At 51.5% G+C, this 24,931-nt stretch overlaps 1 protein-coding gene across 6 annotated transcripts in view; it reads left to right on the plus strand.

The window, feature by feature from the left end:
- MYT1L (myelin transcription factor 1 like) overlaps positions 1-24,931 on the plus strand; it is a 161,740-nt gene that overhangs the window by 118,780 nt on the left and 18,029 nt on the right. For all 6 annotated transcript variants that reach the window (XM_087436432.1, XM_087436436.1, XM_087436437.1 and 3 more), the window contains exons 16-17: positions 3,543-3,626; positions 4,934-5,155. In XM_087436432.1, coding sequence (XP_087292558.1) covers positions 3,543-3,626; positions 4,934-5,155 — 306 coding nt within the window. The remainder of the gene's footprint in view (positions 1-3,542; positions 3,627-4,933; positions 5,156-24,931) is intronic.

A 24,931-nucleotide genomic window follows, 5' to 3' on the forward strand; every position in this document is an offset into this window, starting at 1 on the left:
GGGCGTGCCCGAGATTCCGGTGGACAGATGGGTGACTGGTGATACCCTTATCTGAGATCAAGAAGCCCCCAGACAGCATGCGTTAATTTCCGTTTAAACGCATTAACTTTGAGATTCAGGTCAGCAGAGGAGGCAGGGCTAGAGGAGAGATGAGGGTGTGGAGTGTCCGGTGCTATTCGACTCACTGGAAGTTCAGTGGAGTGGAAAGAGAATCACACTTTTAGCAACGACAGGAGGGTCCAAACACTAAGATACTCACTCCCACCGGGAGCCCTGAGCAGACGCCCCGGGGAGGAATCGCTCCCCCCACCTCTGAGCACACGTCACCGTCTGAGGTTCTGCAGAGTGAATTTCTATGTCACTCAAACCAGAAGGAGAACACAGGCTGAGTGACTTTGCTGGATTCACATTTGGACCCTAAAGAAGGAATCACAAATAGAGACGAATGTTGGAAGGAGAGGATCTAAAATTACTGACTACTGTCCCTGCGGGCACCTTGTAGATCAAGCCAACGCCGTGGCTTCATAAAGACCGTGCATTACAGTCTCCACCCTGTCACACAGATGAGGCATCTGAGGCTCTCCACAGCTGACAAGGGGCAGAAGGGACGTTTCAATGTGCTGTTGATACCACATCTCGTGAGCTTCTCTCACCCAGGGCCACCCTGGGGAAAGGCCGCCAGATCACAGTTCTGTAGAGAAGCTCCATGCTGGCATCGGTAGTGGACAGCGGGTTTTCTTGCCCATGGTTTAAGCAGGAAACAAGAGTTTTAAGATGTTGATCAATGCTTAGTTCCATTTTTCCTGGGGTCCCCATGCTCAGCTGGTGGTGGGGACAGTTCTCTTGTTTCCATCAAGCGTGGAGATCACAAGAAGTAAGTGGGATGAAGCCACAGGCCCAAGCACTCAAATGCTGCCAGTGAGAACAGACCCCATGGTCCTGGGCTGCGGAGACATCAGTGCTGACAGGAAAGCCGGGCCACCACTGCACATGGGCTGGGATAGTGCCGCGTGCTGGCAACAGGGGCCCCAGGTAGAAGAGCAGGGCGAGGACCCAGGACGTGGGGGGGCCTTGTCAAGAGCAGCACGCCTGCTGGATGTACACGGGCTTCTCACGGGGCGGTGGGAACAGCACCCCACACGCACACACAGAGAGGACGGTGCCTCTTCTAACCCACACACCAGCTTTCCAGAACACTGGCAAAGCCGCCTGTGGAATTCCTAGCCCTACAGGAGGCATTCCAGGATTCTAGCCCAGCCCCTGTGTCAAGGTCAAGGTCTCCAGGTCAGTTACTGTCAGAGTCAGGTCTAGACCTAGGTTTGCTGTTGTTATTTGTTTTGTTTTGGTTTGTTCTCACTTATTTTCATCCCAGCCCAGGTCTCATGAGGCCCCAGAGCTGCCCCTCACTCCCAAGTCCAGGGGGCGATGAGAGGGAGAAGGTGGAGAGCAGAGCAGAGGCGAGCCGGGCTTCCCGGATGGAGTCCTGGACTTTGGCTTCTCTCCCCGACAACTGAGTTCTTTGTCCCGGGAGAGGGAGGAACAGACAGGGTCCTGGGGCAGGATGTGTAATTCCCACCATTCCTCCTTCGTCCATTCACTTACTAATTCACTCAGCACATATTTAGCTGTCACCTACTCTGTGCGAGGCCCTGGACTGGGAACTAGGGAAAGAAAGGTAGACACACACACGGCGTACACACTCCTGGAACCAACAACTTAGAGGATCGTGTGGATCGGTGAAGGGACGATCACCAGCACACCAGGGCACCGGAGAACTCGCAGAACTGGTCATCAGAACGGCCTGCAGGGCAAAGAAGCTTCTGGAAGGATGCCCACCTGAGCTGAGGTCAAGCCCATGGGAACAGGCGAGCAGACAGAGCACGATGTCAGCAGCGCTAGGGTCCCAGGGCGGGACTGGGAGCAGGCAGAAGCTGCGGAGGCCAGTGTGCCGGACACAGGGAGCAGGTCATGGACGGACACTGGAGGCAGGCCTGGCAGCGGGCAGCCTTGTATGCAGACGAAGGACAGGGCCTGACAGAGCACCCGGGTAAACAGTAGAAGTGTCAGCTCAGGCAGAGCAGGCGGCCGGTGAAAGTAAGGAATTTCCAGACCCGGGAATCACAGAAGCCAAGACGAGACACTGGCTCTGGAAGGAACCGTCTCAGGGGCTGCAGATGGTCATGCTATACAGGCTAAGAGTGTCCGCTGGCTTCGATGTCCCGGGCACCCTGGCAAGAGCAGTGTTCATGGAAGAGGGACCAGGAGCCAGACAGCAGGGGGTGCGGCGGGCTGAGGAGTCGGGGGAAAGTGCAGACTCTGCTTTCCAATTTTTACCATAAAAGGGAGGAGAGACGTGAAGGTGGCCAGAGGGAGCGGATCGAGACTGCTGTGTCTTCTCTGTTTTCAAAGGGAGACAGGCCACAAGAGCAGGGCTGGGACATGTGACAGTGCAGAGGGAGGGCCCGCGGGGCTGGGGGGCCGGCTGGGGGCCCACACTCGTCAGCCCCTCGCTGAGGCCCTGGGACGCCTCGAGACCCCTGCACCCACCCTCTGCCTGTGGGGTGCTGCTTCCCCCCAGAGGGGCCAGGCCGCTGCACCAACTTGGGAAAACGCTAAGGAAAGAGGGCAGTGATAGGGTGACGGGGAACAGCCCTCCCTCCAGGAGTCAGGCCCTCCGCCTGAGAATCAGCGTGCTTAGAAAGAAGCCAGAACTGAGAGAAAGACATACCCACGAGCTCAGGAAGACGAGGGACAGCCGCCACATCCCGCCTGGGACACAGCTGGGCATCCCGTCGGGCTCCACTTCCACGCATCCCGGGGCATCCCGGGAAATGGTCTGGCACCTGGTTCTCACCTAATTTCTGGTTCTTCAATTCTTAGCAAAGAATCCCATTTATTCTACATATCCTCATATATATATATTCAATAGCCTAACAGCCTGTGGTTAGCCTATTGTTGAATCGAAAAATACACATATATATGTTCTGGCTGGAAAATTTCCTTTAGATAAATGCGAGCCTCTATTTCCAAAAATTTCAAAGTTAAATAAAATAGGCAAGTTCAACTTCTGCTGTACCTTCTGCAGATACCCCCAAAGCCTGTGCTTCAGGTAAACAGGAACAGATCACCAGCGTATCGCTGCCTCCCATCGTGGAAGGGCTTGGGAGCTGGCTGTCGGGAAGCAGCCCCAGGAAGGAGGTCCAGGGAGGTGCATGTTCTCCCTCTCAGTGCCCCCTTTTCTGTGTGCTCGTCCATCCTCCCTCTCTCTCAACAAGACATTCCCCAGTTCGTTCCTGGCAACTCCTGCCTGCCTCCATTTCTACGGGCTGACTAGTTCCCCTGGCCCGCCCAGCCTTGGTGTCCTTGCAGGGGCTGAGGGTGCCTATGGGCTGAGAGCACACAATGGGGGACCCTCCTCTGGATGTTGTTTTCATGCCGAGAAGCACCAGCTTCTGGAAAGAATGGAGTCCAGCCCCATCCCTGGTGAAGGAAGTTTGCAGAACCAACAGTGCAGGCGTTTCTGAAATCCAGTTCTTCTTCAGCCTTTCAGGGTGCCCGAGAGCAAAGAAAAGTGGCATCCGAATAGCACAGAGCAAAGAGGACAAGGAAGACCAGGAGCCCATCAGGTACGTGGGGCACAGGAAGCAGGGCAGGGCAGCAGGTGGGGTGGGGCACACGCTCAGGGGACTCCAGGGAGCCGCCGTGCGGAGGAGCCACAGGTCTGTGTGGGCTTTAGGTGTCAGTCAACTGCAAGGTCAGACCCTTTAAACCAAAAGCCAGAGCACACCTGCTAGTGGGCCAGAAGCATCCTCTAGACTACAGGTGATGGAATGAGCGAATGTCCATCCATCTGACGTTCTGAGTAACCAAACACAGGACATTTCCCTCGACCCCAGGGTGGAAAAAGCAGTTAATTTACTGGGAAAGGCAGATACATGAGAGTATATGAAGGTATTAACCGTAACACCGAAAGTGAACATTTTGCTGACATTCTGGCTTGTGAAAATCCTTTAACTATACTCTGCCTTCCTCCAAGGCAGGACTGAGACCGATGGGTACCCAGGCGAGAACACCCCCCCCAGTTCACTCAGGTGTTTGCCCAAACCGATGCCCAGTGAGCCTGGGCCTCAGAAATCCATCACATAAACCTGGTGCTATCCTCCTGAAATTTTAATCTCACTCGATGTCTTTGGAGAAAAATTTTGATTAAAACACAACAAAATTCATTAAAATGAAAATTTGCGGTTCTGGTTGTGTCCTCGGCCCTTTGCTGTAACCCGTGGTAGGGACGTTTCAGAAGCACGTGCTGAACTTCAGCTCCAGCCAATGAGTCTTCCATTTATTCAAGAAAGTGCAGCGATGGCGCAGCGTGCGTGCGCCAACACTACCCCAGGAGCTTTGACTGAATACCATCTCTCTGGCTTAAAATCCTCTCTGGAGAGGTGTTGTATGGCCTCCAGAAAACACAGCCAAACAAATAAATGTTTTCTAGCTCCACCTCTTGAGAAGAACACAGGTTTCTAAAATAATCTTTTAAAAATAATTCTGCAATTTCCCATTGACTTTGCATTTTTCCACCATAAAAGCTGTGATTCTGTCCAAAAGTGTTGTCTTTTAAGCAGACACCTGTATCTCACTTGCTACAACAAATTAGATCTTCTTTTCCTTGTCCATCATTCCTCACAAAGTGTAGACGTTCTCTTCCAGAACAGCCTCGTCTTATCAGCGGTGGATCAAGTACTTCTGCGAGGCTGAAATGTTCCACGGCCCCCCTAGGTGGTGTCTTTAGTGAACTTTTTCTTTCTTTTCCTTCTGTTTGAGTAGAGCGATGGTTTTGTCCTTCATGTCGGGTTATTTTGACTTTGTTGTAGAGGCCCCCAGGTATACGACGGCCAGACAATAATGATGTGTGTCCCATCTGTCTGCTACCCAGATGTCCCGTTCCCGGGTGTGACGGCCAGGGCCACATAACCGGGAAGTACGCCTCCCACCGCAGCGCATCCGGGTGCCCCCTGGCCGCCAAGAGGCAGAAGGACGGGTACCTCAATGGCTCCCAGTTCTCCTGGAAGTCGGTCAAGACGGAGGGCATGTCGTGCCCCACGCCGGGCTGCGACGGGTCGGGGCATGTCAGCGGCAGTTTCCTCACGCACCGCAGGTGAGTGGCCCCTGTCTGCCTCCTGGCCCGGGCACTTCTGCTGGGAGCGGTCTGTCTCGCTGGTGTGACGTGAGCGCTCACAGCTCCTAATTCATCACCCATGGCGAGAAAGAAAAGACGGGAAACTGTGATATCAAACTAACGGCATGCTGAGGCGTGGGAAAAGAAGAAAAAACCTTAAATTTATTCTGAAAAGCACTAACTCGTTCCATCACATCTACACATCAGGACAGCGGTTTCTCAATGGATTTGATCAGGATCCACAATAAGAAACAGGTTTTCATTTTGCACACGCATATCTGTAGCTTTAGTTATTCGTTTTGACTGAATATTGCGGGCGGCCACCCTTGAGGAAAGAGGGTGGTATTTGACACAGGGGCCTCATGTTGAATGCCTGGGCCAAAGATAGATCAGGAAATTTCCAAAAGAGCCAGTCAACCCATTTATTTTTATTTGCCTAATTTAAAAAGAGATGCATGCGACTAGATTGTCTTAGAAGAAGAGGCCTGTTCTGTCTACTCACATGGCATGCGGCGGGCTCATCATAGAAGTGTTGGGATGGGTGGTGTAGACAAGTCACAGAGGTCAGTCGAGCCCTTTGGGCTTGGTGCCCCAGCTCTGTGGACACCAAGCTGGGGAGGACGCGAGGAGGAAGCTCACTGTCGCAGGTGCAGGGAAGATGCCATGCGCCTGGAGGGTTTACAGCTCCCCCTTTCCGCTTCTCTGCCGAGGTACTTGCTGCACAAACCACACACCGCATAACCTGCCTCCATCTGTAAAGCCATCCCCAACACAGAATGAACAAAAGTTGATACACGAACCACAGGAATGACGGTGTGTTCAGGAATATGTGACAATGAGCCTTAATGTTTTTTAAGAAATATATTTTTTTAATTATATGTAAAAGGAATTCCTGCTCAGGTAGGAAATCCAAAGGGAATAAACAGGCCTAAGGAAAAAAAGGATGTCCTTTCCCGGCCCTGGCCTCCCAGCTCACTTCCCGAGGCAGGCGGTCCCTGGGGCTCTGCTCAGAGAGAGCCCTTGAATAGAGACGCACACGGCCCTGCAGACGTGTCTGCGCCCAGGCACATGACTACCGCCAACCCCACCCGCACACCGTGGTTTTTTGTTCTTTATACAAATAGATCGCGATGTTTCTTAGGTATCTGCCCAGGACAAGGGCCTTTTCCCTGCACCTGTAAGTCCCCAGGCCTGGCCTGCGGTGGGCGTTGTCCTCACATGGGCAGATCTCCCAGCGCGGCTCCGAGCTGCCGTCTCCTGCCCCGCTAGTGTGTTCGCTAGCGCGCCGCCACGCGTCTCCGTTCTAGACGTGTGTGCCACCAGGAACTCTGCGACAGGCTCCCCGCCGCAGACGTCTGTGTGTTCCTGGGCAAGAGTGTCTTCAGGATTCAGGCCTAGAAGCAAAAACGCTAGTTTTTAAATTTTGACAGGCAGTGCCAAAATGCCCTCCAAAAGTTCCTGCTGTCTTAAATCTTTGGCTATCAGTACAATTTTTAAAACCCTGTCCATATGACGTGGGAATAAGGGTGTACATGCTTTGCAAATCTGACACAGAAACAAGTTCCATTTGTCTGATCAGACATAAGCACTTTAGCTTCCATAACTCTCGATCTCAGGAGACAGGCGTTTGCTGGGGAATCACTGGGTGTCCTGGGCTATGGAGCATCTGTGGAGCCCTGGGTCCCAGCCTTGGGCAGCGGGGCAGGAGGTCTCCCCTGGGACCATGCCCTGTTCCCTCCCCAAATGCCACTGGGCCCTCACCCAAGACCCCTGTCTGACACCGAGCTACAAATATCAAGGCGATCTTGTAAAGGCTACTCACAGCCTCTCTGGGTTTCTGGCCTCTTCCCTGTTTCTTTTCTCCAAAGGGCACATCACCGGGGTCTCAGGCAAGAAGAGGGCAGTTGGTCCAAATGGTTCCCTCGTCCTGACAGGCTGGACAGAATGCCAGCATGCAGGCCACATTCAGTGAGGACAGTCACAGCTGACAGACCAAGAGTCTCTCCCTCCCAGAATCCCCATCGACTCGCTCTACGGTCTGCAGACCAGTCACTCAGAGCGCTGTGGGCTTGCCCTCCCTCCTGTGGCGCCCCAGGGCTAGGCAGGCTCCCTTCCGGGGTCCCGGGCCCCTAGAGGAGCCACAGAGGTCCAGGGCGTGAGGGAATGACCGCACCCGCCCCAGGACCGCCCCACCAGCCATGCTGGGAAGGGCCTGAGGCCTTGGTCTCCGTGATTTCAACGTGACCTGGAGCTGGGAGGGCCACCACTCCAGTCTCGCGATGGAATCCCAGGTAGGGCCTACTTTCGGTTGGCAGAGCTCTGCAGAGGCTTTGATACTTTATTTCACTGGGAAAGCTAAGTCAGGACAGTCTGGCTTCTACTTTTAGTCCTCTCTGAGGAAGGAGAGGGGAATCGATGCTGTGTAGGCGAGTGTTCTGAACCCACTGGTGTCAGGTGACTAAGCCCATCTTCCGTAGGGTCTGAATATGTCTGTGCGTGAGGAAAAACAGGGCTGGGGCGCAGGGGTGAACGGAATGAGCAGGGCCATGAGCAGAGTGGACCTGCATTTTTCTCATTGTAGTCAAAAACATATACCATAAAATTTACCATCTTAACCATTCTTAAGTGTGCAGTCCAGTGGCATCAGCTACATTCACACTGTTGTGCAGCCATCACCACCATCCATCCAGAGAACTCTTCTCATCTTCCCAAACTCAAACTCTGTCCCCACTAAACACTGACTCCCCGCCCTCCCCCGCCCCCGGGAACCTCATCCGCCTTCTGTCTGCAGAAGGGATGACTTTCAGGGCCTCATGTGAGGGGAATCACACAGCATTCGTCGTCTGTGACGGCTCATTTCCCTCAGCACAGTGTCCTCAAGTCTCGTCCATGCTGTAGCCTCCGACAGGACTCCCTTCCTTTTTAAGGCTGAATAGTATCCCGTTGCATGTTGACCTGCAGTTTCTACCCGTGGAACAGGTTTTCACTTGTTTCATTGGGCAGACACGACATTGTTCCCTGAGGGTGTAAGAGCAGTGATCTGGGGCAGGAACAGCTCGGCGGGGTCTATACGGTCTCCCTTTCCTCGGCCCACCGCCCTGCCCTGCCATCCAGGGCTGACCAGCGGTTCTCCCAAACCTTCAGGCCCCGGTCAGGCACCTCAGGAAAGACATCACTGGTGCTGAGATGCAGGTTCCTGGAACGCCACGTGCTAGAAAACAAAGCGGCTTCAGAGTCAGAAGGAAGGACGAGACTGACACAGAAATTTCCTGTTTTATTTCTCTTTTTCCCCAAGTTGTGACAACCTAGTGAGATGATGAAGGATTGCCTTCTAACGGTGTCAATAAAAACAGTAGATGAAGCAGGAACTCACATCCGTGGCTCTCGGGTCCCACTGAACACGCTCACCCCACATCCTCTTCAAGGACGTCCAGAGCCCCCGTGAGCTCTGGGCCCCCACAGTCCCCGTCCGCTGTGAAGTCGCTTCCACCATTTCACAGTGAATCCTTCATACACGTGAGGTGGGGGGACTTCCTCCCAGCCTGTTTCCTCAGCAGAGCTGATGGAAAGCACATAGAAAATGTCCTATTTTATCTTTAGGATAGGCCAGGTCGTTCTAGAAAAGCAGTGTTTAAAATGAAGACTAAGTCTTTCAAAACCAGATGTTTTCTCATATAAATCAGAAAATGTTTCTATTGAGACATGCTACTGACACTCACATAATAAAAAATAATAAATTTCTTTTTTTTCTAATTATAGGCAGCACATTTTAAAAATACATGCCCTTCAGGATAAATCCATTTCTGCTATTTCTCGAATGTCTGAGGGTGACAGATTCTTCCCGCAGGGCTCGTCCCCATCACTAAGTGAAGGCCAGCTGTGAGCAGCACGCAGAGGCGGGGAGGCCCCAGCAGGGCTGAGCAGCCCGGACAGGGGGCCCTTCCAGGTGCCAAGGACCACGTCAGGCTCCCAGATGCACAGTCACATTGTTCTCGTCGCCATGAGGACGGAGCAATATTAATCATAGGAGCAGCTAAGTTGAGATTCTCAGGTCAGACACAAAAGGCCAGCCCTTCCCAAACGAGGCCAATGAGCAGAGGTGGATCAAGACGCCCAGGAGAGAGGAGCCAGGGAATTCCGCAACGACAGTTAGAAGTCGTTATAGAAAACACCGATTGTATCCCTGAGGAAGCTGCAGGACAGACGGCACAGCTCGGGGGCACACTCCTCAGGCCCTGTCCCAGCTCACACAAACCTAGGACAGGGCTCGGTACAGCTGGGGAAGCCAGCACAGCCACTGTGTGGTGCATGCAGCGCCTTCCCTTCCATTCCACAAGCATCCACGACGCACAACACCCGCCGTGGGAGGGCGAGTGAGACGCAGCCCTCAGCTTCCCCAGGCCCAGGACCTCACAGTAAAGACACATGCTTACAGGAGGACCCCGCACACAAGGCAGGTCAAATGGGATGAATGCTCAAATCAGGGACAGGATGTATGGGAAAGACAGATTTTAGACTCAGATAAATCAGACAGGGCATCTTAGGAAACTGAGACCCGTTAGGTATATTCCCAAAGAAATCTCAACCCATACCAACCCTCTGTCCCGAGTCCCTGACTGGTGGGTCAGCCCTCATTCCATGCAGCTCACAGTGATGGAGCCGCCTCCAACAGCATCCCCAATCCCCGTGTTAGGTTCTGGTTGACAGAGTTGGGTACCACAGCCTCTGCCCTTAAGAGAAGAGGGAGACTGTGGTCTAGAGGAGACTGTGGATAGAGAGGAACCAGCACGCGGCTCTAGGATGGAGCTCAGGAAGAGAGGAGGAACGTCCAGGGCAGACCCGGTTAAGCAGACAGGCTCTACCAGGAGGAAAACTTGGGCTGCGTTTTGGAGAAAGAATGCCCTTCACCACAGGGAGGAAAGTTGCACGAGGGTGCTTTGAATAAAGCACCGAGTCCATGTTTCACATGCACCATCCTGGTGGCCGTGCAGGGTTTGACGGGGCAGGGAGGCGGGGGACAGTTCTCGTGATCCACACACAGGAAGATGGTGCTGGATCTTTGACGTGGTAGAAAAGACAGAAGATTAGAGAAATGCTTAGGAGTAAAACCAGCAGGGCCTAGTGAGTGAAGGCTGGAGGAAAGAGGGTGCCAAGCCCTTGAGCAACTGCATGGGTGGTGATGCTACCAGTGAAGAATATGGGAAAAGAGGTAAATTTAGACAAAAATGGGCACATTAGCCTGTTTGGACTGCCATAACAAAATACCACAAACTGGGCGGCCCAAACAACACAAATTCATTTTCTCACAGTTTTGGAGAATGGAAGTCCAAGATCAAGGTTCCAGCAAATCTAGTAACTGGTAAGATCTGTCTTCCTGGCTCGTGGACGGCCACCTTCTCCTGTGTCCTCAAGTGGCAGAGAGAGAGAGCTCTCTGGTGTCTCTTCTCATAAGGCACCAACTCTATTGGATCAGGGTCCCACCCTCATGACCTGACTTAACCTTAATGATTTCCTTGGAGGCCCCATCTCCAAAGATAGCCACACTGGGGGTTAGGGCTTCAACGTATGAATTTGTGGGACACATTCAGTCCATAACAGTGGGAAAAGATAATTATTTCATTTTAAATATGTAGGTTTGAGGTTTTTTGAGACTTTGAAGTAGAAACGTCCATCAGGCAGCTGGAAGTCTCGAGAGAGCAATGTAAGAGTCAGCAACATCTGGGTCAAAACTGGCCCCATGGCCACCCAGGGACCAGGAACAGAGTGAGAAGAGCCGCAGGAAGGACACCTGGGCAAACACTAACGTTTAACGGACAGGTGGACCAGGGTGAGGCCGTGAGAGAGACAGATATGCGACAGGCAGTGTTTGGCTGGTGACGGGGCAGAGGCGTCTCCAAGAGGAGAAGGTGACTGCAGGACAGAATGGCAGAGAGGGCCCGGGAGAGAGAGAGTTTCAGTGATTACTGGACTCCAGATTTACGAGGGCGCAGACATCGGGAACACCACAGTCACTTCGGGGAGTGGTTAGAGGGGGCCAGGTGCCAAAAGCAGACAGAGATGGGTCAGAGGACTGCAGGAAGGTGTCCCGGAGGAGGATGTGACACCATGGAACCTTAGATGAGACGAGAGAACAGCACTCAGGGGTAACCGCAAGGGGTTGGGAGCAAGGAGGTTTTCACAGGAGGAGAGAAATTGGATACGTTACTTATCTGAAGGAAGAAACCAGGAGATAGAAGGAAACTAATGACACAGAGCGGGCACAGGACTTGATGGGGCCAGATCTTGGAGGAGGCGAGAAAACCAAGGACGAGAAGGTCCAAAAGGATGAGTGAGGATGTAAGTGAGGAAATGCTGCTCTAGAAGGCCTTCCCCCCAGGAAGCGCAGACGTCAGGTCACGGCTAAGAGTGAGCGGGCACCTCAGGCAGACGCCTCAGGGAGGGTGGCGGATGCCCATCCTCAGGAGTATGTGAAAGGAAGCCATGAGCTGAGTGATGAATAATGGGGATGTGAAGGCATTGGTGGTTGAGAGGATGAAAAGAGCAGGGTCCAGGATGGGTAGGGAAGGACAGAGAAGCTGGGACCACATCCAAATTCCTAACGTGCACCCACAGGTCTCCTCGACCCTGCCCTGCGTCTCTCCGGACCACCCCCCTTCACCCTCTCAGCTAGCCTCTCTGAGCTGCCAGGATTCCATACGCATCCTAGTATTTCATGCCTCCACCTTCGCATTACCCAGAGTTCCCTTTTCTCCAGCTGCCCATCTGCCCCGTAAATGCCCCCACATCCTTTGGAATAATGTTGCTCGATGCTACTTAGGGCTTATTGTGCACCAAGCACCTCTGCATATTAACCCTCCTAATCTTCATAACAACCCAATGAAACAGGTGCCATGATTATCCCTGCTTTAAAGATTAGAAATTGAGGCAAAGAGAAGTTAAGTAACTGCTCAAGGTCATGCAGTTTGTAAGTGACAAGGGTTCAACCCCAGGCAGCCTGATGCTCCAGCCCAGGGCCCCCCTCCCCTGTGCCTCTTCTCGACTCTGATCCTCTCTATCAACTTGATGAAACTGCCCTGACTGCTCTCTCCAGGTGGTGTGGTCCCTTCCCTTCGTGCCCATCACTGAATAACGGCAGACTCTGTCATGCTCTGTTGTAACCACCTGTTTGATGCATGGGGACCTCCTCTGAGTCCCCGCATCTCCACAGCACCTCACTCATGCCTGCAGGTGTCAGCATTTAAGAAATGCTTTTATGCATCAGTGACAACACATTTTTAAAAGGTTGATCAGAGTTGTGGTTAAAATAGGGAGAAGCTGTTTTCACTAGATGCAGATCGAAGGACCTGGGGTGTCACCAAAGACACAAATGTTTCACCAGGTGTGTGAAGGGTCCAGAGATGCGAGATTCCAGGACCACGGTCAGAGGCGTTAGGTGCACGGGCAGGGAGAGAGGAAGTCGGGGGATGCCCGGCCTGGGTCTGAACTGACTCAGGGGGCTGCAGGCTCAACTCCACCTCAATGGAAAGACCCTCAGCAGGCATGGGTCAGGGCGGGAGGACTCAGGCACATCGTGGAGCCAGCAGATACAGGAGAGCGATGCAGGCTGAGGGGAGGGAATGGGGTAGAGGGATGTCTTTAACTATTGAACCTGTTTCTTTGTTATGTAAGGATGCTGAACATACTTCTTTGCCATCACTTCAATCTTACTCCACTTCAAGTAAGATTAGGAAGATTCTCCAAAATTAAAGTCACGATTCTAACACTGAAAAATAAATAAATAATCTTAGAAGTCATATCTTCTCTCATAGGGCTTGACCAAAATAAATTTTTTTTAAAAATCACCTCCTAGACCCTCTTAAACCTTTTCCACCTGGACCATTTCCACCTGTTCTCTCCTGAGAACAGGAGAGAAAGGCTCTGCCAGCTTCAGTGTATTTTCCAAGGGTTTGTCTCCCTTCCACAGCCAGAGAGAAGACAAGAATGTGGAGGATCCACCGGGGAGATGGAGGAGAACATACCACTTCTTTCACATCCCCTGGGCAGAACCCAGTCCACAGCATCACCTAATGCAAGGGCCACTGGGAAGTGTAGTCTACCCGTGGGATGTTGGGAAATGTAGTGGGCTGTGGGCTGTGGGTTGCTGGGAAATGATGTCCACCTGTGGGATGCTGGGAAGTGTAGTCTACCTGTGGTGTGCTGGGAAATGTAGTCTGCCTGTGGAATGCTGGGAAATGAAGTCGGCCTGTGGAATGCTGGGAAATGAAGTCGGCTCACGGGATGCTGGGAAATATAGTCCACCCATGGGGTGCTGGGAAATGTAGTCTTTGTGAGTCAAAGAAGAGGAGGAAACCTTTATTCATCCTGCCTATCTGATGTTGAGCTGACATAGTTTTTACAAAAACGTGTGAAGTCAACCACAGCACCCTGAGATCTGTATGGTTCCCATTTTAGAGATGAGAAAACTAACTCAAGGAAGCCCAGTCACTTTCCTTCCCATGCCAGTAAGGAGAAAGCTGGGATTTAACCAGGGACTGTGCAGTGGGCTCCATCCATGGGCCACCTTCACCTCACTCACTCTGTATACCTGCAAGACCTAGGACAGGCTTTCACAGTGCAAGTACCCAAGAAACCGTAATTAATGAGGGCACACAACTAACTTTCTCCTAAGTTTCATTTTGGTCTCATAGGCTAGATCACTAGCTGCTCTCCAGGGTTAGATCAGGAAGCAAGGTGAGGCAGACCCCGCTCCACCCCAGCGGTCCTTGCCCCGTGGAATGCCCACTGCTCTGGCCCCACCACCACCATATCCATGCCTGCCAGTGAGTGTGGACGGTGGGGCCTTTGGCTCCCTCCCATGGCTGAGCTCCTGGCCACTCTCACCAAGACCACACACAGGTACAGACAGAGGACACTAAAGGAGCTTCAAGTTGTTCTTCACTCAAGACCTTCTCTGATGATAAATCCAAGTTCCACAACATCAAGGAATGAAAAATCGCCAGTCTGGTGACTGTGATCCAAGCTGTAGACGAGTCCTGGGCCCTTGCTGCCTCAGGAATGCTGAGGACACTCGCCTTTCCCAAGCAGACCACCTCTGCCACCTTCCTGCTCTCTCTGAGTCCCTCCTCCTGCGTCCGCTGAGGGCAGGGCAAGAGCGGGAGGGAGCTGGGAGGGCACGGCCTGGACTCCTCCAGTCTGGTGGTGATTTTCTGTTAAAGGCTGGCATATTGAAAATATCCTACTTTACATTAACACAAAAAGAATGGTCTCCTAAATTCCAGGTTTCTCTGTGATGTGCCAGAAATGAGGGAGGAGAGGGGGTCGAGGTGGCCTCACTCCAGAAGGAGTAGGTGCGCTATGAGGGGATGGAGAACATTTTCACTCACGGCCAGACCGCCCCGGGAGCTCAGGCCCCGCGTCCGCCCCGCCTCACTCCGCGAACCCCGGAGGCCCCGAGGGAGCTGCCAGCGGAGGCCGCGTCCGTCCGCCTGTCCGTCCGCCCGCCCCCTCCCTCCCACCGGCCGCCCCCCAGCCCCACCTCGCGGCGCGGGGACGCGGGCCGCCTCCCGGGCTGAAGCCCGCCAGCTGCCCCCTCGGCCTCTGCGGCCGGGAGCCCCCGCCGCCCCCACCCCGGGCTCCCGGCCCGCGGAGCTCACTCGGGGGCTCGGCAGGATTCATTCCCGGATTCTGGGACTGGGGTCCCCTGGTCTGGCTGGCTGGGTGGCTCTCGGGGGCCAGAGGCGCCTCAGCCCCTCGCTGCGTGGCAGCGATGCTCCAGGCAGCCGCGGGGTCTCCTCCGCGTGTCCAGGGCTGAGTTTCACGAGGTGTCGCCTGGTCACGAGCGGGACCGTCCGTCACAGGCACCCCTCACTCAAGGAGGGGAGCGGGGCGGGGGCGCCGGGGCCGAACCTGAGCCTCCCCCAGGCGCACCGTGGTGGCCACCGTGCTGGGGTCTTGGGAGAGGTGAAAACCTTCACACCGTCTCTGCCCGGGAAACTCAGCCTGTTAGAATTTCATAGGGAGGACCACTGCGCAAGACAAGAGTTAACCAGACGAACAAGATCATCTTATCTCCAATAAACAGGTGGAGAAACTGATCTCTTCAAACATTTCAGGTCACTCTGTGGTTTCATCTCCGTTACACACGCACGCGCACACACACAGAAAGGCTTCCAAGCTTCGTGATCAGCGTGCGGGGCTCAGACTAGACCCAAGATCTTCTCACTCCTCCAGTCGTTTCTGATCAGCACAGCCTCACCTGGATTCTACACAAATAGGAGGTTCTCAGGAGTATGGCAATTTTAAAATGTGATCCCATTGTATACACATTTTGCAAGTCTATCTATTTTCTGAGCCTGAGCTGGTTTCTGTCCTGTGCTCCTGTGTGACAAGAGCTTGGTCTGGAGGAAGCCAGCGCCTCTGCTGTCTGTTTTCACGGTGGGCGGCCCTGGAGGCTCCTAGTTCCTGTCTTGTCTGATCTGATCTCAGCCCGCAGGGCCGGCCCTTTGTTTCCCTGTGTCCAGGCCGGTGGGGGTGCCCTCTGGGTCTCCTCCAGCCCCGTGTGTTCCCAGGTGGGAGGGAGCCCGGCGACTGCTGGCACCCACAGCCCTTCCTCTTCTGCAGCTCTGGCCTCTTGCAGGATCACAATCGGATCCCTGGGTTGCGGGCCTCTCGGCTCTCTGCTCCTCCTTCTCCCTTCCCCTGTCCCTTCTCCCCCTCTCCCAGAATCTTGATCTAGTCGTGACCCTTCCTCCAAATCCACAGCGGGGGCCCCGACTTCTGTCCAACTCAGGCGGGGACTCGGCGTCCACGACACTAAACCATGAAACTCAGCCCTTTTCTCTGGTTTCAGCTCCGGCAACAGTCTCCGAAGGCAGCACATGCTTCTTGTTCAGCACAAATGGTGGTAAGATAAGTAGGAAGACCAAAAACACGTCAGCTAAGATCCTCTGACGCCCCCATGGTCCACTTCTCCCACCTCTCCCTGGGCAGCCCAGCCCCGGTACCAACCTGAGCCCCGGGGCACCTCCTGCAGCCTCTCTGTGGGAGGACTGGCCCTTCCAGGCCCTCACGAGTCGCCCAGGCCCCGTGCTGTCCGGCCCCAGAGCAGTCACACCAGGCTGACCAGCGGTGAGGTTCCGTCGGCAGGGGGCCAACTTCCTAATGTCGCCTGATTCGGTTGGTACAAGTTTACACGTGAGCAGCCGCGGAAGGCAAAGCTCCCACGCTGGACGGCGCGGGTCTGAGCTCCGAGCTGGCCGTGGGCATCCTGCAGTCCCCGCACCGGGAGCTGGGGGTCAGCGGCTGCTGGGAGCTGCCACAGGGTCGTCGCGTACACTCGGGCCGCACGTTCCCACCAGGCCCTCCTCTGGGAGCTGGACCCTGGGCGAGGTCAAGTGCAGAGCCCAGGCTGGAACCCGTCAGGGCCGAGCTGGGTGAAGTCAGGACCGGCGACCTTCCTGCCACTGCAGCTCCCCCCGCCAGGAGGCCGGGCTCCCCAGACCCCCCCTCTCCTGTGTCTTCAGGGCCACAGCGTCTCCTCGTTCGTGGTCTTTCCTCCCACGTGTCAGTGCCACTTGCGCGAACTCACGGTGAAAGCTCGTCTTCACAGAACAGTCATGTGCACGTAGTAAAAAGTGAACAGAGATCTTACAAGAAAATGGGGGAACACCTGCGCGAGGAACCACCGTGAGCACATTAGTTTCCTGAGCTGCCCTGACACTTTACCACAAACTGAGTGACTGAAACCAGCACAGATTTCTTCTCTCGCAGTTCTGGAGGCCGGGATTGGGAATCAAGACTCAGACAGGGCCGCACTCCCGCTGAAGGCTCAAGGGAGGCCCTCCCCGCCTCTTCCCACTCTGGTGGCTGGCACCCTTGGTGTCCCTTGGCTGGTGGACGCATCCCTCCGTCTCTGCCTCCATCGTCACGTGGCTTCTTCTCCTGTATTTGTACCCACATTTCCCTCTTCTAACGCAACACCACTCATTGGCTTAGGGCCACCCTGATCCAGGGAAATGGCATCTTGACCTGATTATTTCCAGACAAGCTCCTGTTCACAGGCTCTGTAAGTGAGGATGCCAACTCATCTTTTTGGGGGACACAATCAGCCCACACCAGTGATTCACACTAAATTTGGCCCTGAGCTTCCCGAGAGTCAAGCAAGAGGGGAGAGAGAAAGAGAAGCAGTTTCCTTACTGTCTGTTAGGACGAGGCTCCATTGTCAGCAGCAGGAAACCCACATTGGGGCTGCGAAGGCAGCTGTTCTTCATCACAGAAACGCTCGTGACCGTCAGGACCCGACTCCACAGCTGACACTGGCACTTCGGCCTCAGCGCCTCCTCTCGTCCTGGACTGAGAGCGGCTCTCCCTGAAGGACACCCCGCCCGGAAGCTGTGGCGTTGGTTCTGCTTCCAGCCCTGGACCAGGTGTGTTCCTGTGGCCACGCCTCGCCCAGCGGCTCCTGGGCCTCCCTCACTTGGGGTTTATCACTGAGGAAGAGGAGACGGATGTTGGGCACAGCCTGAGCCCCCTGCCGTATGGACCGACAGAAAAGAAGAGAAAAGAGCATACTTTATACAAGGTACAACATGCACTCGTCCCCTCATCCTCGGGGGACACATCCCAAGACCGCCAGTGGATGTCTGAAACCGCGGATGGTACCGACCCTGCATACACTGTGTTTTTCCTACACACATACCTGTGATAAAGTTTAATTTGTGAATTAGGCGCAGTGAGAGATGAACAACAATAGCTTCTCTTTGGTGTATCTGAGTTGGCAGCATCACTACTCTTGTGCTTTGGGGCTGCTGTTGAGTAAAATAAGGGTTCCTTGAGCACAAGCACTGCCGTGCCCAACAGCCACTCTCTACAGCGACAAGTCTGAACACACCCCGACTGGCTCTCAAATCTCAAATTACTTATTTTCCTTCCCAGTGAACAGTCCTCCCCCACCGTCTCTATAACCACGTGTCCCCGGACGTTTTTACTGGTTTAGCTATTTTCAGCTCTGATGTTCTCCTGAAGGAAGTCCCTTTTGGACGGATGTCCTGATAAACACGTCAGGCCTCCCATCTCCTTCTACAGCGTTTGCCTGGAACCCTCCCTGGAATTCCTGGTGGGCCAGTGCCAGACGTCTGGGCCGGAGGCCGAGCTGGTGCAGAGCCGGGTTAACTATTTGCTGCCCCAGCGTCCCAGAACCAAGATTCTATGGCTTTCTGAGTCCATGCTCGGGGCGATCTAGTCTTAATTCAAGAAGTTTCCACGGTGGCCCGCTGTGTCTCCATCTCAGGACTCCACTCTCACCACACTGAGACCCCCCGCCGGAGTCACTTTTCCCCAAGATCCCCAGACAGCTCAGGCCCCAGGACCCCGGTGCCCCTGCCAAGTGAGGCTGGCGAGAGCCGCCACTAGATGGCACTGCGTGCACGGGGACGCCAGCCACCCACCCGCGGGCTGGCTGGGCCTGCTGCAGGGCACTTCCAAAGCTGACCCACACTGGCGACAGGATCACGGGATCGGAATGGGGGGCCGAGCGTGGGCGTGTTTGCACAAGGCGTGTCATTCCATGGGCTGTCTTTGTCTCCTAATTTAGCCCCGGCTCTGGCTGAAGCCTCACGCTCCTGAAATGATGCTGTCGTGGCCTCTCCTAGCTGGCCGTCTCATTAACTGAAAACTAAGAAGCAGCCTAAGACCAAGTTCAGGTCTGAACCTCAGTCTGGGTCTAGGAATCTGTGTTGTACGCAGGTTTCCGGGTTGTTCTGCTGCCCAACCCGTGTGGGGACCAGCAGTCTGGTGACTCTGAGAGACACTGGCCCCTTCACTTCTTCCGGCTCTGCATTCCTGAGCCTTCCTCTTCATCCTCCTCCATGCACCGTTCCCTAGCTGAACTCTGACCCCCTTATTTTCAGGGTAGGAATTCAGGGTGGGGAGACACCCACTGTTTACGACACTCAGTCTACAAGTGTTCTTGGAACTCCTGGCCACGCCTCTGAGAACAGGCCTTGGCGATGAGGGGAAACCCGGAAAGATAACTGAGGATGGAAACTAACCCACGTCAAGGGTCGAGGCCTCAAGGGATCCTGGGACCCGAGTGGAAGGGACTCCTGACTGGCTGGGGTTGGGGGCCAGGACTCCCAAGAGTACGGGCCCTGACGGGCCCTGTTTTGTAACAAAGGAGTGAAGCAGAGTTGGGAGGACTGATGGGGGCAGAGCAGGAGAGCAAAGAGACACAGACACGGGCTGCACTGGGGCATCGGCCGGGCTGCGGGCGGGAGTCGTCCGCTGGTGCGGAGACCCGTGAGAAGACAGAGGGACCCGCCAGCACTCGGAGGCCACTAGGAAACTGGTCATGCCTTTGCACACTGCTCTGGAGCAGCTGCATTCCCCAGGAAGGGCAGGTGGCATGGCAGAGATGAGCTTTCCAGGGTTCCTTCAGGGTGGGGTGCAGGTGAGCTGGGTGGGAGCCGGGCTGAGGCCCCCAAGACCAGCTAGGGAACAATCACCGGGCACTTTGGTGATAGTGAGAAGAGGAAGGGACAGGTCTGAGGGACAAATTGGCTCAAGAAACACCCATTAGGCTGGTCACCAGGTGCACAGCGATGAGGGGGAGGCTGGCCTTGGGGCGCCAGCATCAAACCCCCTTAGGAGAACAACTCTGCTCATGGGGAGCCCCTTGGTGCCTTCCAGTCACCCACCTGCTGCACCATCGGGTCCCAAAGCCTCTGTTTCCTGGGGTTTTCTGGGGGGCTGACCTCAGGGAAGGGAGAGGACAGCGCCTGGGGCTGGTGATGCCCCTCTGGGTTGAAGTCCCCGCTGCCCCTTCCCCTGTAAATCTAGAAACACTGTTAGCACACAGTTCACCCCGGCGAAGTCCTGGGAAGAGCAACAGACGTGGTGGTCACTGAGCATCGCAGGGTGCTCCAGAACAGAACCAGACACAAACATCCCACCAAGGTCACATCAAAGACCACTTCAGTGGGAACGTGAAGAACAGTAACAATATTTGTTGTACAAGATATGTTTTCCCCAAATGACTGCTGACATCCCCATGTATTAGAAAAATCTGTCTGAAGTGTTCAGAAAGCCTCCTTATATTAATGTCACATTGAGTAGCTGTTCCTAATAACTGTTGATGCAGATAATCCATAACCAATCTATAAATCAGAATTGGGTTGAGTTGATTATGAGCCAGATCTGAGGACCATATAGCCCAAGGCCTTCCTTCCCCAAGGAAAGAAGGGCACCAAAGAAGTGGGGTGTACAGAGCGGTTATATGCCATCAAAGAGCATGTATCACACATGATTGGAATGTCCCTTTTACAATAGTCATGAGATTGCCCTGTCAGATTGGCCTGCCAGGATAGAGATTGACGGATACTGCAGGTAGCAGGTCTGCTGTCTCGAGTTGGGTGGTCACAGGATGAGTGCAGCAATCAAATCCCAGCCTAGGGAGAAATGCTTATCCTTACAGAAATGCTAAGTGGATGAAGTTGCATCCTCATCTTAAGGGCATTTGTTCTTGTCTTTGGGACATGTTAGTTGCTTAAAGCAGATATACAGTGCATGTTCAAAGGCCACGGTCAGGCCCTTTTGGAAAAACAAGGTCAGGCCGAAATAGTTTACACTGAATGGCTTCCTCATATACTCCAATATGTCCTGTTGCTTGCCATTTATTTTTCCTTTTCCCACTTTTGATCTATAATCTTTCAATAGAAAGCATTGATGATCAAAATATTGTCCCTCGGTGCCAGGGTGGCTGCTGCCTGCCCTGGGTCCATCATGTCCCTTGCTGCCAGGCTTTTATCTCATTTATTTGCCCAGTTATCCACGTTGGGGGGAATTAATCGGATATAGCGGACAAGCATAGAGGTATATATATTATCAGAGGAAGGATTTCATACATTTTAGATTAATTTTAGGTTGTTGCACACACATTGTATATGTGCTTTTCTATGACTCCTTATGTTTCAAGTACAGTAACAATGATAATAATTCAATATATGTTGAAAAGATTAGTTTTAAATGGGTTCTTAGGCATAGTACTTATCAGAGAAGGAAATTTTTCCAGAGTTATAAGATCAGTGGACCAGCTCAAGTTTCATTACTCCAGCTTACATGTCAGTCTTACAACACTGAGTAAAGAAAACTGCAATTAGTTTGAATATTATGACTAGTACAAGAATTCCAAGAAGTAATAGAAATAGGAATTGCTCTCTGGATCAAAAAAGGGAACGGGTACTGTAAGGGAGCCAACGAAACAACTCAAGACCGGGTGCAGGATCGCTTAAGGCATTCATCTGCTTTTTCATGTGCTTTAGCAGAGATGACACATGGGAAGGCTCGTCAGGTATAAACCCAGCATTTAGTTTGAATGATATATATATATGTACCACCTTGGGATGCAGTTAAAATATCTAAGGCCATAGTATTTTGAAGAACAGTCTTTTTCATTAAAGATATTTTAGTATTTAATAAGGCAATTCTTGCTTGACTGTCCTTAAGGGCTTGTGTATGTGGTATGACATCCTTTAGCCCCAAAAAGGAACAAATATAGCTAGCTGCTCAGTGGTCATACCAGTGGAACACTGAACGAACCCATCTGGCCTCAAAGGGAGGGAGATTGGCAACAGGTGTTAGTTCAGTGTGAATCCTTCCCTGCATACATGAGAAACTCAGGGTGCAGTGTTTTAGTCACCCAGGCTGTAGCCAAGGCCAGAGATTTGTTGCACATAACCATTGAGTTCCACTAGAAGCCATCCAATAAATGCCTGACCTTCGAGACAAGTCTGTTCCAAATCTATCGCTTTCGTTAAGTATGAGAGTATTTTGAAAACCTTAAATGGAACAATTATAAAATCGGTATACAGATTAAGCATAACAAAAGTTTAAATGAGGAGATATAAGGTTAGGAATACAGGCCTGCTCTGGAGTCTTGGGACAGCTGTCTACAACAGGTGCTGTCTTCTTCTCTCCTGGTTTGGAGAGATTTGTATTGGCCAGTTGAAGTCGGGTATCAGAAATAGGAAATGACACACGCTCAAGTGGAGAAACCTCTTTTTAAAACGAGAAATGTGAATCCATGAGTCTATGCCTTTTGCTTCTGTAGTGCATGAATTAGTTAAAAATACCTCGTATGGTCCTTTCCAACAGGGCTGCAAAGAGTTTTTTATTTGATGCCTCTTCTGATAAATAAATTCTCCTTAAGAAAGATCCTTAAGGTCTGGGAGCTCTCTGTCAAAAGAATCAACTACCAACCTCTTCTTCTTCTTTTTTTTAAGTGTCTCAATGAGACCTTGACAATAATTAAGATATTTTCTTTAGGCAAAGTTGGTTCATACATTTTTTTGTCTAATTGCATAGGCCATCCAGTTATTATCTCGAAAGGAGACAGCTGATGTTCACCAAAGGGTGTAGATCTAAGATTGAGGAGCACTAGCGGGAGACCTTTTGGCCATGAGAGATTAAATGCTTCTGAAAGCTTTGCCAATCAAGTTTTGATTGTGCCCTATAGTTCTTTCCATCAATCCTGAGCACTGGGGATGGTAAGCACAGTGGAAATGCTGTATTTTTGGCCAAATATTACAAACGGATTTCATTGTTTGTCAGGTGAAATGAGCTCCCTGGTCACTATGTAACTCAGTAGAAATTCCCCAAACAGGAATTATTCTCTCTAATAGTACTTTACCTACTGTTAGAGCCCTTGCTCTTCTGAAAGGAAAGGCCTCGATCCAATGTGAGAACACACAGATCATTACAAGATATATTTATATTCTTGAGATGGTGGCATTTGGACAAAGTCCAATTGCCATACCTCAAATGGTCCCTTAGGAAAGGGAAAGTGGCCTTGTGATTCATGAAGTAGTTTCCCTAGATTATGTTTCGGGCATATAACACAACGAGTATAGCTTTATGAGCCACTGTGGGAGAAAGTTTTCAAAAGTATTGCTTTCCCCACAAAATTATTTTTTCAGGTGCCCAATGGGTTAATTAGTGTATATCCTGGAGCAGTGGCAATTGTGCTCCAAGAGGTACTATGGGCTTTTCCCTTTATTGGATCTAACCATATCTGTGAGGGGGTATCAAAAATTCCCCCTTTTGACTGCCATATCTGTTTCTTTTCTTCCATGGCAATTTCTTGAGCCTGTAGAAGGAAGTCTTTTACTGGGTTAGCAGAGTTAATAGGAAGTAGCAGGCATTCTCAAGGCTGAACAGAAAATCCAGCTTGATAATGTCTTGCTTAACATTTAAGCAAGACCCATCTGTAAACCAAATTAGATAATAGAATGCAGTCGTGGTCTTTTCCTCTTGTGATGTTTGTAGCAGGGTAGCAGGGTTAAAATAGTGAATAATATTTACCTATGCAATATAACCTAAGAAGGTTTATCATTTACTTGACAATGCTTCCCATGCAATTTAGCATGCCAAACAAGCCAAATTAGTTTAGTATTTCCCTCTTAATGGAAGAGAAAATAAATTTCTTTGAGAAGTCCCAGGGCCCTTTGAAAAGTCTCAAAGAAAAAAGTCAAAAGAAAGACTTTACTTAGGATATGAATTTTGTGGAGCTTGTCAAAAATATCAAAAGCTTTTAAAACACTTGGTCAGACAAGATCAAGGGGCTGCTGATCTTGTCACAGTGAAACAATGCTTAGTTATCCGTTCAAACAAAGTGACAACAGCAACAGTCAAGGTCAAACAGCATTTAAACAGTCAAAAAAAAAAACCTTAATAGAGAGACCTCAGTCTTTTGAACATAGGAAATTACATTAACAAAACATAGATCTCTGTCTTTTAATTAACTTACTCCAAGGTAAAGAAAACCTTTTTATATAATAACCTCTATCAAGAGCAGACTAAGAGTCTAAGAAAATTATCCTTTTAAAAGAAAGAGAGATGGGCCGGCCCCATGGCTTGGCAGTTGAGTGCGTGCGCTCCACTGCTGGCGGCCTGGGTTCGGATCCCGGGTTCGCACCGACACACCACTTCTCCAGCCATGCTGAGACCGCGTTCCACATACAGCAACTAGAAGAATGTGCAACTATGACACACAACTATCTACTGGGGCTTTGGGGGAAAACAATAAATAAATAAATAAATAAATAAATAAATAAATAAATAATTATAAAAGAAAGAAAACTAAATTTTAATTTTTTGCACCAGATTACTTCTGATATTAAAACTTATTCCCTTAATTAAATTTATTTTAATCTTAGCCAATTTGACCATGTATAAAACTCGGGGTTCCTCTTCAGCAAACTTTCTATAAGTTTCTTTTACATTAGCATTTCATGGCTTGGCAAATTTATAAATACTTTTTTTTTTTTAATTTATAATTTTTATTATTTTTTTTTAATTTATTTATTTTTCCCCCAAAGCCCCAGCAGATAGTTGTATGTCATAGCTGCACATCCTTCTAGTTGCTGTATTTGGGACGCGGCCTCAGGATGGCCGGAGAAGCAGTGCGTCGGTGCGCGCCCGGGATCCGAACCTGGGCCACCAGTAGCGGAGCGCGCGCACTTAACCGCTAAGCCACAGGGCCAGCCCTATAAATACTTTTGATAATTTTTAAAAATACATTACTTCATAATACAATCTTTTAATAAAACTCAAGACATGTTTACCAATAGACCCAAAACACCTTTTAGTTTCTCTGTAATAAGCCAAAAGTAGATAAACCTATATTTAGCGATCAATGTCTAATATCTTATCTTATTTGGAAATGATCTAGATACTCAATGAATTTTTATCATTTCATTTAAC

Source organism: Ceratotherium simum, chromosome 11 (genome assembly GCF_057802395.1).
Source record: "Ceratotherium simum simum isolate JZ-2026a chromosome 11, ASM5780239v1, whole genome shotgun sequence".
In the NCBI taxonomy this organism is placed as follows: domain Eukaryota; kingdom Metazoa; phylum Chordata; class Mammalia; order Perissodactyla; family Rhinocerotidae; genus Ceratotherium; species Ceratotherium simum.